Source organism: Trachemys scripta, chromosome 10 (genome assembly GCF_013100865.1).
Source record: "Trachemys scripta elegans isolate TJP31775 chromosome 10, CAS_Tse_1.0, whole genome shotgun sequence".
In the NCBI taxonomy this organism is placed as follows: Eukaryota; Metazoa; Chordata; order Testudines; family Emydidae; genus Trachemys; species Trachemys scripta.
Window position 1 is genome coordinate 72417000 of NC_048307.1, and position 17051 is coordinate 72434050.

The 17051-nt window shown below is 45.8% G+C and overlaps 1 protein-coding gene across 1 annotated transcript in view; it reads right to left on the bottom strand.

The window, feature by feature from the left end:
- The window catches only part of AGBL1 (ATP/GTP binding protein like 1), a 388187-nt gene that overhangs the window by 230416 nt on the left and 140720 nt on the right, over positions 1-17051 (bottom strand). The window contains exon 18 of the mRNA XM_034784899.1: positions 7198-7378. Coding sequence (XP_034640790.1) covers positions 7198-7378 — 181 coding nt within the window. The remainder of the gene's footprint in view (positions 1-7197; positions 7379-17051) is intronic.

Consider the following 17051-nt stretch of genomic DNA (forward strand, 5'->3'; position numbering starts at 1 on the left):
TTTAAATGCTTGGCTCCCTGGGATGGTTTGGGGGATGGCGTCATCTGGTAAGTGGCAAAGTGCAGGGGGAAATAATCCTGTTGTATGCTCCCTCCTTCTTTCCCTACCTGGGGATCTTCTTCATGATACAAGAGAAACCCTCTCTCTGTACCAATTAATGACATTGCTCTAAAAAGCCCCTTGTGATCCAGCATGACAGAAACCTAGCAGCTTCCCCAACCCATACTCCATCACACACCCACTGACACTCACGCACATGTACCATAGATGGACCAACTGCGTGGAGCCTTCAGAGTATATTTGCAGAGCACGGGTCACCCATTTGCTCACACAATATTTTATTAAGGGGAATAAATTCCTCTTCAATTCCCTTGCCAGAAGAGGAGGAAGTGTGGGGGGAATAAGTGGAGATGTGCTTCCGTAATCCTTTTCTGAGCACCCTGCTATGAAATCAAGGGGCAGGCTCTGAAAGGAAGGGTAGAAACCCCATCATTTGGGATATTTAGAGACCCAGAAAACGTGCAGTAGGGAACAGTCCTGCACTGGCTCTGGGATGTGACCTAACAGGACTTTTCCCTTTCTACCTTTCTATGATTACCGAGGATTTTAAACCCTGCCACTTTAGCTTCAGTGAAACATTGAGAGAAGAGTCATAACTCAGCTGGGATGGAGAAAGCCGCCTGAATAAAATAGGATCCAACCAATAATGACACCCTCCGTTAAAGCAGACCTCAACTGAGCCTATAACTAAAGACTGTGAAATGCTAGATCAGCATTTATGGTTCGGTTTGTTTGGGTTTTTTAAAACGATCTGTGGCTAAAACCTAAAAGAGCAAATCCGGACTCCAGGGCCCTGTTCCTACCTCTGCCACTGACTTACTCTGTGACCTGGGAAGAAATCACTTAACTTCTCCATGTCTCCGTTTTGCTACCATTAAAATGGGAGATAACACTTCCTGGCTCACACAGCTGGGAGGGCTAACTCGCCTGTATAATGCTTTGTGTTCCTAAAATGGACGATGTCACAGAAAAACCAAGTGCTCATGTACTTCTTCGATGCAAGCCCTGGAGAGGAGAACACTGGGAAAGAGGGGGGCAGGTGGAAGAGAACAGAGATGTGTAGTATAAAAGGAGGAAAGGAAAAGAAAGAAGAGGGTGGCAACATTGGAGATTGGCAGGGACTGGCCACACACTGGTAATACTAGCCACATCACCCAGGCAGGGCTCTGTGAGTGGCAGAGATGGGAAGGGGAAACGAGGCACAAAGAATCCACAGGCTGTTTGGTGTGGAGTATTTTTTAAAACAAGTGCATTTTCCTGAGAGCTCCCACCCATAGCTTGATCTATGATCCTGCAACTCTGAATCATTTTTAATTTAATGCTTCTGGGAAGTGGGGAGGAAGAAAACCATCAAGCATAGGCTCAGTTCGCAAGCACTGGGTATTAGCATTTGGCAGCATTTATTATAGCTGTTTATGGTGATATAAATTAGGTTTATACTGATATAATTAATAACCCTAAATTTAGGTAAAATAAATAGCAATATTTATCCAGAACTGCAGTGTCTGGAGAAGCCCAACAAGAACACAAAATGCTGACTACTTCTTTGTGAGTGTGAGTGTGTGAAGATTGTGAGTGAGCGAGAAAGTGTGCGTGTGTAAGGGAAGCAGGTGTGCGCGAGTGTACATGAGTTGTGGGGGGGGCTATTTATGGGAGTATCACAAGCGTGGCTGCAAGATTGCATACGGTCATACAAGGATGTCAACAGAGCGTGCAACTATATGTCAGGATGTGTGTCCGTGGGAGGGAGCTTGTGAGTGGCTTTACCACTGCACATAAACGCATTTGTGAATGTGTGTGTAAATGGAATTCTAGGTACTAGTCCACTGTCTGCACCTCTTGGTCAGAAAGGCTCCATTTGTGCTGCCATAATTAAGTCTATTCCAATTTCCCTTGAAGGCCCTGATTCAGGGTGTATTGCACAACTCTGACTGTAATAAATCTAGTTTGAGGCTACAGCACAGATTTCAGCTCAAGTGACAGATGAAAGTGGGTTTTTTTAAGCAATTTTGAAAAGTTTCAGCCAGCCTATTTTAAGTTCCATAACTGTAAATCTAGCATGGTTCTTGCCTGGTTTTCTGTGGGAGTGTTGCTTGTTGCCTTTGAACAAGCCACACCACGGCGAACTATTTAAAACGTGGAAGTTAGGCAGTTTTGAAGAGAAAATATACCAAGTCTCCAAGCGCATCTGCACAATTTTCATCCAGAGATCTGAAATGCTTTCCAGAGGTGAGAGAGCATAATTATCCCCATTTTAGGGGGGAGGAAGCTAAAGCACAGAGGGGTCACACAGCAAGTCAGTGGGAGAGCCACGAATAAAATCCAGGTCTCCGGACCCAGATTTTACAATAAAGCGGGTATGCTGCCTGCGTGCAAGATCACTCTCTGCTAACCAGTTCAAGATGGCTGCTATTGCAGAATGAGTCTCACACACTGTGCTCTCGCTCTCTGTATATTGGTCTTTATATTGGTTCTTTATTTCTTTGTTTCATTTTTAGCTAAAATAGTTCTTTTGAAAAGCCATTCAGACTGCTCCCTGCCCTTGGAAATATATAATGCCCACCTCTTGACGAGAGCTAGGAGAGGCACTGATAAAGAACCTCTAATACTTTACTTAATATATATAACAAAATTAATCAGGTCTGTCATTTGATTGGCTACATGCCTGACTGCTGTTCTCTGGGAAAGGGTATAGGACCAGTGCATTCAGTCAAACACAACAACAATCACACTGTGATGTTCACAATTTCTTTTGGGTTTGTACAAAGCCAGGTTCAGCTGTGATGACTGTTGTTGAGCTATGTTTTTATATGAAAAGCACTCCCCACACACACACTTCATTTACAGTCAGTTCCAGAGCTGTGATTCCTTCCATTGCTGAAGGATGGGGATAGATTGTAAAAGCACTGAAAGAAATGAAGAGCTGGGGAGGTCGGGGCGGGAGGAGAGATGTTTCCCATCTTGGCCGTGTGCTGCTGGAGTGTAATCACATTACTGCACTCATGTCTGTGTTAGAGGAATATTTGCCGCGTGTAACTTTCAGATCACATTAGCCAAAGCAAACAGCGAGGCCCTGCTTGTCTTGTTACTGCACGAGGCTTCTGGAGTGTGATCATGCAGTGCCCTGCTGGGATGAGAGTGCTCTTCCGTTGGGCTGGGTACGGCGGGGAACCACGGGGGTGACAGGGCTGCTAGCAGGAGCCCTTTGTAAATGCCACGCACTGGCATCCATCTCCATGACTGGCGATGAAGTATTATGCATGCTCTGGCACCAAGGGAAGATAGGGGGAGGAGGAGCTTCAAAGCACTGCCAACAAAGAAAAATTAATCCTCTCTTAAATAAGGAAAGATGCTGAGATAGGGGGACTAGAGCAGCATTAATCCACGGCACAAAGTGGGGCGGGGAGAGATTGATAGAAGTCTGTGCTTCCAAAGGGGAGAGATTTGCAATCACTCTGCTCATTAAAAAGCCACAGCCAGGCAGGGATGCTCAAGGTAATCATCTCAATCAAACTGCCCTGGCTGGCTCCTCTAAGAGCCTTCCAAAAGAGAAGAGGAGGGCATTATTTCCTCCTGACCCTTTGGGCATGGGGCTGGGAGGGGAGGCAATGAGATGTGGGGGGAGGGGGAATCCTGGCCCAGGAGAGGCAGGGAGTAGGGCAGGGATCGGCAGCCTTTGGCACGCGGCCCGTCAGGAAAAGCCCCTGGCGGGCCGGGCCAGTTTCTTTACCTGATGCATCCACAGGTTCGGCCGATCGCGGCTCCAACTGGCCGCGGTTCACCGTCCCAGGCCAATGGCGGCTGCGGGAAGGGCGGCCAGTACGTCCCTCAGCCCGCGCCGCTTCCAGGGAGCGGGCACTGGACTGGGAGTCAGGAGGCCTGGGTTCTAGTCCCACCTCTGCCACTAACATGTGTGACCCTGGGCAAGTCACTTTACTGCTGTACCTTTGTTTCTCCTCTTACACTTTGCCTGCCTTGTCTATTTAAACTGTGAGCAGTTTGGGGCAGATACCACTTCGGACTGTGTACATGTGCAAGGCTTAACACCATCGGGAACTGAATTCAGTCAGAGCCTCTGTGCACAACTGTAATACAAACTAATAACAATCCCAGTACGTGGCTCTCTTGACTCATTTATGGCTCCCAAGTGGAGGCCAACACAGAAGTATCTCACTGGTGTGAAAACTGGAGGTTTTGAGATCATTCGCCTCTCCAGCTATTATTTCTGATGGAATTATGAGAAAGAAGCGAGCCTGGGGGGGGATATCTCACCAGAGGAGAGGGGGCACAGAAGGGTGAAGCCATGTTAATACACAAGTGAGATGTCTTCCTGCCCCCTAACACTGGCATCTCCATTCTCTCACTGTGTAATAAATTGGAAGCTACAAAAGCAGGTGGATGGATAGAGTTAGGCACTTTTCTATCGCCTTCCACCTCAAGATCTCAAAGTATGTTACACACTTTAATTAAGCCTCACAACATAATTATAAAGGGTGTCACCAGGAATGGGGGGATTAAATTAAAAGATGGGGAAAATATACACTGAGTATCAGAAACCCTTCCTGTGCATGCTATACTATGTGTTAGGTTGTGGAATAGTCAATGTAACATTTGAAACTAGACCAGGTAAAACATTTGTAAATGTACCATGGGCAGCAATCCTGCATTTGCAGGGAGATGGACTAGATATAGGTCTTTTCCATCTCTAACATCTATGTTTATCCCCATTTTACAGCTGGGAAAACAGAGGCACAAAAAGGCAAACTGAGGGCTTGCCTAGATGAACGGTTAGTGCACAGCAAGCTGGGTGTAGATCTACAGCACACTAGCCTGCCATGCACTAACCGGCCAGGCGGACCTGCTACTGCACACTAGAAGTTCCCTACTGGGCACGCGCACTTATCTACCCCCATTCCAAGGTCGAGGAGATCAAAGCACAGCAGGGAACCCCTAGCACGTGGCAGGCTAGGGTGCCATAGATTTCCACCCCAACGTGCCATGCACTAACTGGTCATCTAGTCAAGCCTTGACTGGCCCAGGGCCATGCAGTCAATGGCAGAGCCAGGAATAGAACCAGGATCTCCTGGCTCATCTCTCAAGCAAGAGGTGCTCCCATCACCCGAGTCAGGTTTGAGCTCCTCTGCGCCTGGTGAGGCGGAGTTCCTCCTGGGTGACATGAGCACAGAGTGGCACTTCATCGAAGTGCCATGCAGAGCTCTGTCCTCCCCACTGAGGTCCCACCCTTAAAGAGTCACCTCCTGAATGCTTGAGAAAGAAAGGTCAGTCATTCCCTCCAGTCCTCCATCTGCTGGAGATTTTAAGTACAGTGAAAGGGAGGCAGGGGGAACAAAAAACCCATCCACCTTCCATTTGCCTTTGCTGCCTGGAAGGATTAGGGCATTCAATGCCTGCAGAGACCTAGAACACTCAGGGGTTGTCTTTTTCCATCAAATGGAGCTGCCAAGCTGCTGTTGTACCAGCTTCCTTGGAGGTGATATATCATGAATGACATGATGGTTCATAGCATTGTGACAGGCTGGGGAATATCAAAGCAACCTCCAGCACCTGCCCACTGAAGCTTTTGCACCAACTCAGAATGAATTGATTTGGGAAGTTTGATAAAGTTCTGTTCGGTTTCTCTCATTGTTTTTCATTTTCTGCTACTGTCTCTGCACCCGTAGGTCCCATCCAGCCTGTACCAAAATCAGAAGGGTCCACAGGCCACAGGGAAGGGTGTTCCCAGAAGATCCCAACACAGTTTTACACACTCAAGAAGTCTGAAGGAGCAGCCAGACTTCTGAGTGCTTGTCTGAACCAATTTCCCAGACTTTTGAGATTAGCCTATTATAACAAACTGTGGCCATGCACACGCATGAACCACGGTCACCAGTGAGGATCAAAAACTTAACACCTTCAGCACCAAAAATGGAAGTCCCTACAACCTGACCAAAAGGAGTAACTCCTCTAGCTGTAATCAGCAGGTAGTTATAATTGCTGAGGCCTGAACCAGGGGGAGACATGATCACCCTAAAAGAAGACAGTGAATATATTATAGTGCCACTATCAAATACCCATTGCAAGTGGGTAAACTCCATGTTCAGAAGCATTTGGGGTTTCCCCAAATATCCCACAAGCCCATCTCATCTAGCCCAGTTCTAAAATAGGGTCTCTCTCCACCTCATTGGCTACCTTGTATTTCAGGTTTCTATGTCAGAAGCAGGATAGTGCTTTCTTCAATTCAGTCAAGAGAGCGAGGGAGTGAGTGACCATGTATGCATGTGTTGGGGTGGGAAAGGAGGGAGCATGCAAAGAAGACTCCAGAAGTATGTCTGCCCAGTAAAAGCCGTGTACTACTAGCCTACCTGAGCTCCCTTGAATCCAGCGAGCAAGGGTAATAGCAGCGAAGACAATGCAGCGTGGGCACTGCAGCACAGGTAATACAAGCCCAGCAAACACCAGGGTACGTACTCAGCTCATTGTCCGCTCTGAAGTCCTCCCGGCACGGTCTTCACTTCTATTGTTACCCAGGCTAGCTCAGGTAGGTGAGCCCATGCACCGCTTTTGCTGTGCAGACATCCCCCCAAGGGAATCCGGAGCAGATCAGCATTCCCTAGGCCCAGGAGGGCTCAAAATCCATCAAGAAATGTGAGTGGGGAGATGAAGGGAGCATCACTGGGTGGAAGTATTTAAATGAAAGCACAAAGGTAAAATAGATCCGTAATCCTCTTCCCCCCGTCTCAGGCTATGCAAAACATCAATTAAAGCAAGTTATTCCCAAGCATTGCTGTCTTGCAGGTGACGTCTGCACTGAATGATTTAGCAGGGACAGATGGATTTCTGTTTAGCCAGCTAGAGCCAAGTTAGGCCATGTGGTTGTGGCAGAGCTCTGCCCTGGCAGCTGAGGGCTATTATTGCTACTCACGGTTCACAGTTGTGAAATCAGACACCAAACAAGTGACTATTGTGTGGCTATATGTGACTAACACAGGAATGCCAGGATCCATACGAAGGATGTTCTCCTGACCAACAGCTCCCAGAGATAAGGCTTGCTGCCCAGACTGAGGTAAAGTTTCCCATATAGGTCCAGGGAAGGCTTCTCAGACAGCCCCAGGGTAAACAAAGGTTGTCACAACTTACTTGCCATTGATGACTCCATCTGGATTGAGCATGGGGATGATTTTGAAAATGAAACATTTCCTCAGGAGCTCAGCAATGGGGTCATTGCTCACGAGGAACTCCACGGTCCCCTTCATTACCCAGCTGGCATTGCTCTCCCCAGGGTGAACACGTGCCATGAGCACCACATAGGGACGATTGCCTATAAAACAGAAAATAAAACGTAGACAGGACGTTGTTTTGTATTTTATCTTTGTGGGTGGCATTTTGCCTTTTAATCCCTGGAGAGAATAATATGACAATAAGCCAACAGAGAGGCAGTGTTCCCTTGGTTTTGACATTTCCTAATTCTAAAGGCCATATTTTCATCCTGGCTGTCAAATTTGCACACACGATTTTGCACATAGAACCCGACCATCCCTGAACTTGCCTGCATAGACAACTGTATGCACAGCTATAGGGTTTTCTGCATGAAACTGCAGCTTCAGATTTCAAGGCCATTTATGAAAGTTTGACCCTGTAAGTTAATGACAAATTGCACTGATGCTTAAAGGTGACAGGACAGGATTTCATTTGCTAAGGGCCAACTTCACCTTGTGTTTCTCCTTGAGCAGCTGATAACATTCCAAGCCCCTAAGCAACTACATGCCCTTAGGGTTTTGGCCTGAGATGCAAAGTATTAGCACTGCTGGGGGAATCAAACCCACTGGTGTTACAACTGTGCAAGTGACTTTGCACAAAATAAAGGAAGAATAGAGATATAGGTTTTATCTAGGCAGGCTGCAAAGAGGACAGTCTCTGAGGTCAACCATCAGTACATACTCACTTAAAGTAAGAGATAGATTATTTCCCTGATTTAAGTAAATATAGGTGGTGCAACTAGTGACACGTATAGTTACTATTGCCTGACACATTCAATTATAAGACACTGTTTTCAGTTGCTTATAACTTTGCCAAACTAATTGCTGGGGTTGAAATTTTCAGTGCCAGATGTCTGCCTAAAGCTGAAATATTTTGGGAAATTTCAGCTAAAAATGTTGTTTTGCCCATGTTAAAAAAAAATCATACAACTATTGCATTGAGAAACGCTAGCACCTTCATGCTTTAGTGAAGGGAGTTGAAACTTGACAGGAGTTAGAGGGAGTCACCATGATAACAGGGATGTGTCTTTTGCTGTTCCTGTGAAAAAATGTCTAAACTTGGCCAAGTTATAAGCCTCTGAAAAATCTCAGTTTGCACATTCCATCTTCACTAAGCATGCTCCATGGAGGGAGAGGCAGGATCTGGGAATGGGGATGATCGGTGTTGGAATGGAGGAGAAGAGCGCAGGAGTGGGGATATGGGCAAGAACTGGGGACAAAAGTGAAAGAAGAAGAATTATTTTGCTTAAAAATAATATTGTTGTGAGTATTCACAATGTTGAGCACAACTTTGTGTATTTTGGTTTTGTGCAAACCAGCCTTTGTTAGTGTCACACCAATGCCAAGATGATTTTGTCCAGTTCTATCAGATCATTTCTGAAATATGTAACATTATTTTGCTGTACCTATATTGCTCAAGGGGACCCTGCTTGACAAGCCTTTGGGGCAGTATCAAGCAGAAACTGTGGCCCCCACAAAAGGAATCAGCTGCACTTTACTGCGTAAGCAATAATATTGTAAATAAATACCGAATTAACAAATGATAATACTTCGCCCTCCTATAGCGCCTCCTGAGGATCCCAACGTCATCCGTGGATTTCTAACCACTTTACAAACATTAATGGATTAATCCTCATAATTTCCATGTTCAAAAAAAATAGGTATAGTAAAGAGAGGGCTAGTAACTTGCCTGACAAAACAAGACTGTGGCAGAGATGGAAACAAAATTCAGATTTCTCATTTCCTACTCATTTGTATCAACCTATAGACCATGCTTCTTCTTGACAACTGCATACGCAGTTCTTTAGTTATTCCTCATTGTAAGTGTCTGGGCTACAGACTCAGATCTAGAGTTAATTTCCCTGTCTTTCTTTCTTTCTCCCTCTTTCCTCCCCAGCCCCCTCGCCTCCTGCCAACGAGTAAGCGGGTATAAAACAATGTAAGCTGTACCTGTGATCTGAGAACTCACACAGAGCTGCCGTATCATGAGTCCAGTAAAGCAACGTGAACTAGAACTCAGTTTCCCAACAGCCTTATATTAGTTCCACATTGTTCGCATACTATGACTCACTGATCAAAATACAGAAAATGCCTTGAGCATTTAAAAACTGCACGAAAGGATCACCCTGGCCTTTGAAAAGCCACTAGCAGCATTTTGCCAGTCTCAGAGGGTGAGGCTTCTATTCCGTTACAGCCTCTATGCCGTCTGGCTGTAGCACTTTAAAGTAGCAACAAGCAAAAACTTCAGCCTTTGCAAAGACATCAGCTACATTTTCCCATTTCCAGACATTTTCTTCTCTCCCCCATCACCATGATTTAGTGCGGTTTTTCAGTCTCACTGCTGAGTTAAACTTATGGGGCTGTGCAGTTGTAGCGGGGAATGAGGCTCCTGAGAACTCTGAATGGACAACAGCTGTAAATAGCACAAAGCAAAATAAAATGTGTTCTCTTTTGCAATTGATGACTACAGCTTTAACAACTCTTATCTCTTCTCTGCGTGGGAGCAAGTGCAGCATGTTAATTGAGAGGCCTCGTTCCAGCATATGTATTTCTGCCATCAGCCAAAAGGAAAACCAAGAGCAGGGTCAGCGTGCTATCCACAAAAGCCCTGGAAGGTTTTGCCATAATTTTGCCAGTGATGTAAGAGGCCTGAATCCTGCTCACCTCACAGGGCGACCCGAGACCCCTTGTCTCAGCTGGACAATATGCTACAAAAGAGGCTGGAGCATGTCCAGAACTTATTTCTAGAGACCCAGTGGAGGTTATTTGAGTTTTTTCATTTGCCTGGGTTCTGCACCCTCCGAGGACTTCTGCAAGGTGCTGAGTGACCGCATCCCTCACTGAAGACAATGGGTTGTTGACGGCATTCAGCACCTTGCAAGATTGGGCCCAAGGGTTCTAGCAAATTCACGGGGGGGTTCTTCTCCTGGCTTCACACGTGAATGCTATTGAAATTTATCAGCTAACAGTAGATATATGGTATGGCTGGGGTGGAACACATGACCCTTGGAACAATGACCCAAATAGAGAGGCCTCTGGTACATCAACTGAAGCCTCCTTTCAAAACACGCAGACCCTACAGAGCGAGTTCCTTACATGTGAGCAGCTCTGACATTCCATCCACAGGAGAGTTGCAATACAGTTGCATGCCAACCACTGCGCTGCATGCTACTGGAGACCTTATTAGCACATGCTCCCTCCCTACCAGCACTCTCTGATAAATCCCATGCAGGATTGCTGTGCTTCCCTGGATTGCACCCTGCAGGAAGACTAATGACACGCAGTAAATAGAACAAAAAGCTGATGACACAGCCATAAAACTCCCTTCCACTGAAATATTCCAGAAAGATAGATTTAGCTCTGTGGTAAGCAGGAGCCTAGGAGTGAGCTGATCTTGTACTTTAAGCCACTCAGACACTTATCTGCATTAATATTGCTTCAGTAAAGGTGATGAATGTTATTGCTCATGAAAGTGCTGGACAGCGGCTCTGGCCAATCATGCTAAGCATAGACAGGCACGGTGTGAGTTTCTTGGACACAAATCAACAGATGCACTCAGTCCTGACCTCCAACTCCCCCTGCTATTGCAGTGCTGGCTCCATACAGAGTTCTGCTGAAGCACCACATTCCTGACTCAATTCACCCCTTGCTGTGCCACTGCTGGGCTACACAGTGCACTTGACACCTGTCCTGCCTCTCTTTCTGCTGTTCCAGTCTGGAGTGTCTCCTAATTGTCAGTGGTGCCCAGTTGCACGTGGTTTCATGACATGCACAGTCACTCGGGATCTCTTTCTCACATGGGTCCTTCAAGGCTAAAATTTGAGACCAGATATAAAAAGTATTAGACCAGTTTTTAGATAGAATCCTTGCTGAATTCTGGGGAAGCTGCCAGAAAGCACGGGTTAGCCATTTATCTTTGCAAAGCCCACATGGCATATAACCTTCTCTGGGAATGTAAATAATAAAAAGAGAAAGCACAGAAACCTTTTCATGCTACATAAAGCCTCATCCAACTGATCATGTCTTGTTACACCGTGTTACATTTCAACATGTCCAGAATATAACGCAGCGCCAACAGATGCCAAGAATCCTGAGGTGAAGGATTAAAGAGACACCAACACCTCCTGGGAAACTTTGAAAAATGGCCTTTGAAGTAAGAATTCTGCTAACATATCACACAGTCCCCATCTCTCTTTCTCTTCCCTTCATTCATTATGACTCTGGGTATTTGCATGAAAACAGGGGATGTGTGTCTTCCACACAGCTTGCCTGCACCTGCTGCTTAATCTTATACCTGTTGTCAGACTCCTCTGGCTATGACATCATCAAATCTTGATGCAAAGGCAATTCTGATGTTGCTGAAGATTATGACAGCAAATGGGGGAGCCAGCAACAGAGGCAGAGAGAAACATGAGGGACCAACAAAATTCCATTGTCCCTCAGCATAAAGAACACGTGATGGGGAGCAGCACATTTCCAGATGGGCCCGATCCAGGTGGAGATTCTGAGCTCCTCAAATCCCAGGGTTCTTTGGATCTGACTCTGCCCACTGTAAAGATAAGCGGTATCGACACAATATAGGACTGGGATGTTCAAGGGAGCCTATAGAGGTTACATATCCAAAGCCCATTGAGTTCAGACTGTATGGGTTTGGAGTCTCTCCATCTGCTAACACACACACACTCTCTCTCTCTCTCCTTGGAAGTTCAGGGCTGGACAACCCAAGTTTTTCTTTCATGTCTGCCCCTAAGCATGATAGGGCTTTATCTTGTGCAACACTGTTAATACACAGACATTCAGCACCCCAAAGCCTGACAGCTACACTAAGCCAGAGAGCAGACACTATATGGTGTGAGGCAGACACAACAAGGCTCCAAGAACACTGTATGGGATGAATATATAAAAGCAGCTGGCCGTGAGGCCACTGATTACAGATATCACAGGAGACGTGAGACATTGATACAGAGTTGTCAGTCTCTTTCAGTTGCCACAAGACCTGGTAAGCTCCTTCCCACTCCATCTGTTCCATCCCTGCATTATTCAGGACATGTTTGTTTTTTTTTTTTAAGTACATAATACATGTATTATTATTGTTCCAAATGGCAAAAAGGGAACATTACAAGTGTAAATTGTCTCGGCCGTGAACCGCCTGTTCTCTACTTTCATACCCTGGTGGGGTGTTTCAGGCTCCAGGTTGCTTGGCAACCTCCTTTTGTGCATGTGTCATTTGAATTCATTCACCTTTGAATCCAAGATGTTCAGAGATGATTGGCCAGTCAGAACACAGGCACACGCTGCTCAGGCTGGGTGCAGCTTGACACGGTGCCACTGCTGGTCTTTACACTCGGGGAGCTGTCAAATATGGTTTTAGATCTATTTTGAGGCATTTGAAAGCCATGGGAAGAAGTTGCCATGCATTATTTCTCCAGGAACATGGCACCTTGCCTACAGAGCATGGAGGATGGCTTGCCACAGCATCCCCTTTTCCTCCTTCCCACAGTCTCCATGCTGCTGTTAGCACTAACACTGATCTCACAGATTGCCCTTCCAACAGATTATCTAGTTGGCTGATGTAGCTGGCACTGGATTAGGGTTAAAGGAATATGAGTATCTATCATTCACAGCTCACATTTGACCCACTCCATAGCCTGAATTTGTTCTAAAGACAGTAGGCAATTTGAGATGTTCTCAAGTATTTTGTACTGCAAATCACCAATTTTCATTCTGGCTGTTTTGAAAGTCAGGCCTTGGGATGAGAACAACACAGGTTGCCTTGTTGTATTGAGGCAATCTATCTGAAGCATGGCAGGTAGAAGGGGGATGAAAGTACTATTGCTTTGTAGGATTGCCACCTCTTAGGTACAAAAAAACCAAGACATCTGGAATGATCCCGATACCATAAACTGGACAGCTGGCATTGTGTATAGAGTGAGGGATAGCTCAGTGCTTTGAGCATTGGCCTGCTAAACCTAGGGTTGTGAGTTCAATCCTTGAGGGGGCAATTTGGGGCAAAAATCTGTCTGGGAATTGGTCCTGCTTTGAGCAGGGGGTTGGACTAGATGACCTCCTGAGGTCCCTTCCAACCCTGATATTCTGCGATTCTACCTTTACAGATTTCCCGGGACAGCTACTTCAATACAGGGATGATCCTGCAAAAACCTGGACAAGTGACAACCCTAGTTCCTGGAGGGGTACATTTGTGAATGAGTCCTGCTGTGATGGTACCGGACAAACAGGGGTAAGAGCAACTAAGAATTGCAGTTAGTGGGAGCCAGGAAGAGCAGGGGGCATTTAAGCAAGAGCGCAGCCAAAGTGTATCCCACAGATGGGACTAGTCTGAATGCTGACCCTGGGCTGTGGGATCACAACTCCCCCGAGCTCTCTCACGTGTCTCCCAGGCCTGGGTAGCTGGTGTGTTAAGTCCGGGGCAGAGGTCCGAAGAGAATTGCTAAATCCGTGGGCAGATTTCACCTGAAATGAATCAGGCAGGAGAAAAAGGCTGAGAAAGTTTCCTTTGTCATAAAACATTCTCCCATGGCAATCTATAATGATGGGGAAAGGAAACTCTGATAATTTATATGACAGTGTAATGGGTTCAGGGTGACATATGATAATGTATAAAAAGTGAACCTGAGAGGGACAGAACGTTAATAAGTCTCCAACTCCAAAATGGTAATATTGTAACCTATTGCACCAACATTTCATGCTGCATACTCACAGTTCATACACAGAGGTACCTATAGGTTACCTAATTTGCAGTGCAGACTTCAACCAACTAAGGGCAAAGGTTTGGCAACCCTCCAGTGATTTCTTTGGTGAGTCACACATGCAAGAGACCAAACGCGCCTTTGGCCTATTACAATGTACTTCCATGGAGTTGTGCCTGCTTATGCCAGCAGTGAATTTGCCCCAAGGACTTTCTCTGAACTCAGGGCCATATACTCCCCTCAGTCTACAGCTACCAACCCCACTGACTTAGTCATGGCTTCTTTCCATGTATAAAAGATAACATGTGGCCCAATGGGAGAGACTGCAGCTGGGGTCAATGCAGATAGGGTCCCCCAGGGTATTCACAGGGAATTGCAGATTGCTGTTCATACTGTGTGCAATGCTCCGACTGGTGCCTGGGGCTTTTCTCCCTCTGAAAAACACAGTTCCTCCCCAGTCTCCTGTGCTGACACTGCCTGCTCTCTGAGCATAACAGCAAGGAGGAAGAAGAATTGCTTAGAGTGCTACACAGGGGTGAAATCTGGGTTAATGGGATGAAACTTAGCAAAGGAATATTTAGGCTGAATATCAGTGAGATCTGTTAGGCTGAGGAAGAGACTCCGCTAGGGAGTGGTAGAAGCTCATGTACATCTAGATTGCCCAAACACTAGAAGCTATTTTGTACAGAACACTCCTACGCTGCCCAGTAGCGAGAGGAGGTGACTTAACAGACGTTTCCTTCACTAATTTCTATGGACCTATTCCTGAAGTCCTTACTCTGGCAAAACTCCCAGGGAGTCTGGACAAGTGAAGAATGAGGAAAAACATGACCTCAGGATTTGGCCCGATCATTCTATAACAGTAGGTTAAAATCAAGTTGGATCCCACCAGATTAGATCTCTAGCTTCTACTTTCCAGGTGTGACATGAAGAATGAAGCATGGGGTAGTGTTCCAATCAGAGCTGGGAACGAGAAGCATCAGATGCAGCAGGAAGACACGATACCCAGGGAAACAACCAACCATTTGTAGGGGAGAAGAGTTCAATTCGTTATCTGAAGGGAGGGCTCTGAAGCCGGGGGTGCACTCTGGTCACAGATACTGTCTCTATGGAATGGAGACCCATTTCCTGCTGAATCCCACCTACAGTATAAGAAATGCTCGTTCTTAAACATATGCGGCATCTTTAAAAGAGGCACAGCACTATCTCTGCCTCTGATTTGAGATCCTCCTGAAGGGATGAGTTTTAACAAACAAAAAATTATGAGGCAGCAGCACAATCAGTCTCCCATTATCAGAGGGATTAAATATCAATTTTTATCAAGAGATAAAGCATCACAGATCGGCTCTGATAGGAAAAATTAAATTCCTGGTCTCCACTTGATTTGATTTTTATCCCTCTTTTGCCCCAGAAATGTTCTGTCGGGGAATGTTTAAAACAAATGTTCATTCATCCCACACTAACCAAACTGAAAGGGTTTCTGACTGTATGCATACATGTACGTGCAAGATACAGAAAAAGAGAAAGAGAGAGGGAAGAAAGGGCAGATAGTAAAAAAGAGGGGGGGGGGGGAAATCTTTGAACAGCAGCTTCTAACACTTCACAGCACCAAAGCCGTCACAGCAAAGGCCTTTTGTAGGTTCATCTCCTTGGTGTTATGATTGCACTCACTCCTGGCACATTGCTGTCCCAGTCTGATCCTAGTCTTTAAAATAGTCTCCCCCATAGATGAGCACAGACTAAACGTTCCTCATATTCCACCTAAGAGAGTTTGGCAAGGTAGAACTGTCTCCACCTTTCAGTAATGAAGCTTGCCTTGATGGCTCAATAGAGAGCTCCAGATATCACTGAGCAAGGTAAGGGAGCAACCAACGGGGTCTTCTGTCCTTGGGCAGAGGGCTGGGTTGCTTCATGGGAATGAAGGTGTTGTTGGCCCAGGGAAGGAGGTGAACTTCTGCCATAAAGTATCTCATCCTCTAGTGGACTATGCTGCAAGGAGCAGGGAGGGGGATTAGGAGGAGACTCTGAATAGAGGGTGAAATTCCAGCACCCTAATGGGGCAGCTACAATATCCTAAGCTTCAGCCCCAGCAAGGGACAACCTCACCCATAAATGACATTGTTCTGTACATGGTTTTGAGTTGATGCAGATAGAATCAGACTGCACAGGGTGGCTACATTTTTCTGGGACGCTTAGGACTAGTTACATCACTGGGTGATCTGTGTTGTTAGTGATTGTTATCCATTTGGAATTCATTTTTTATGTAGCAATCTGAACACGTCTCTTCAAAGAACAGCTGTCTCCAAGTTCCATCTGAGCAGCTAACATGCAAAGAAGTGCCTGAATGTTGCTTTCTGTGGCATCAAACTAAGGCACGCGGACTTTCAGGTATAGTTTAGAGTGGTTCTGGATTGTAGCCTCACCTACTATCAATGTGCCTAAACTTAAGGTGGCATCTTGAGGCGGGAGAGAGAGGGACGTTGAAGATCTTTGTAGATGGGAAAGTCTGGGTTTGTTATCACACAGCCATATTCTCGTCTTCTCAGCAGCTGAATATTGTGTGCCGGTATGGGTTTGTAGCATACATAAAAAACTTGTCACTATGCAATTGAACACTATTATGAGAATTATCACAGGAGTGCTGAAGTCAACAGGAAGTCTAGCTTTCTGACCTCATACATATCTTACCACCATCCCTTCGAAAAGCATAATAATGATACAAGAATATGACCATGCAATAATGAACCCAGACTTGCCCATCTATAAAGATCTCCCAGATGTCAACTTAACTCAAGAAACCCTTTCCAGTTAGTGGCCAAAGCTCTTAAAACTCCAGGACTGCAACCAAAAGACATGTAGCAAAGGCTGTGAAAATAGCAGGGTCAACAATCAAGACCTGATTATGGATCCTACAGACCAAACACCTTGCTTCACCATGCCATGTAAGATATGGATCAGTGCGAGCATATCAGAACCTCATGTGGGCATTGTAATTACCTAGTACATGAATGGAAAATGAAGGATAGCC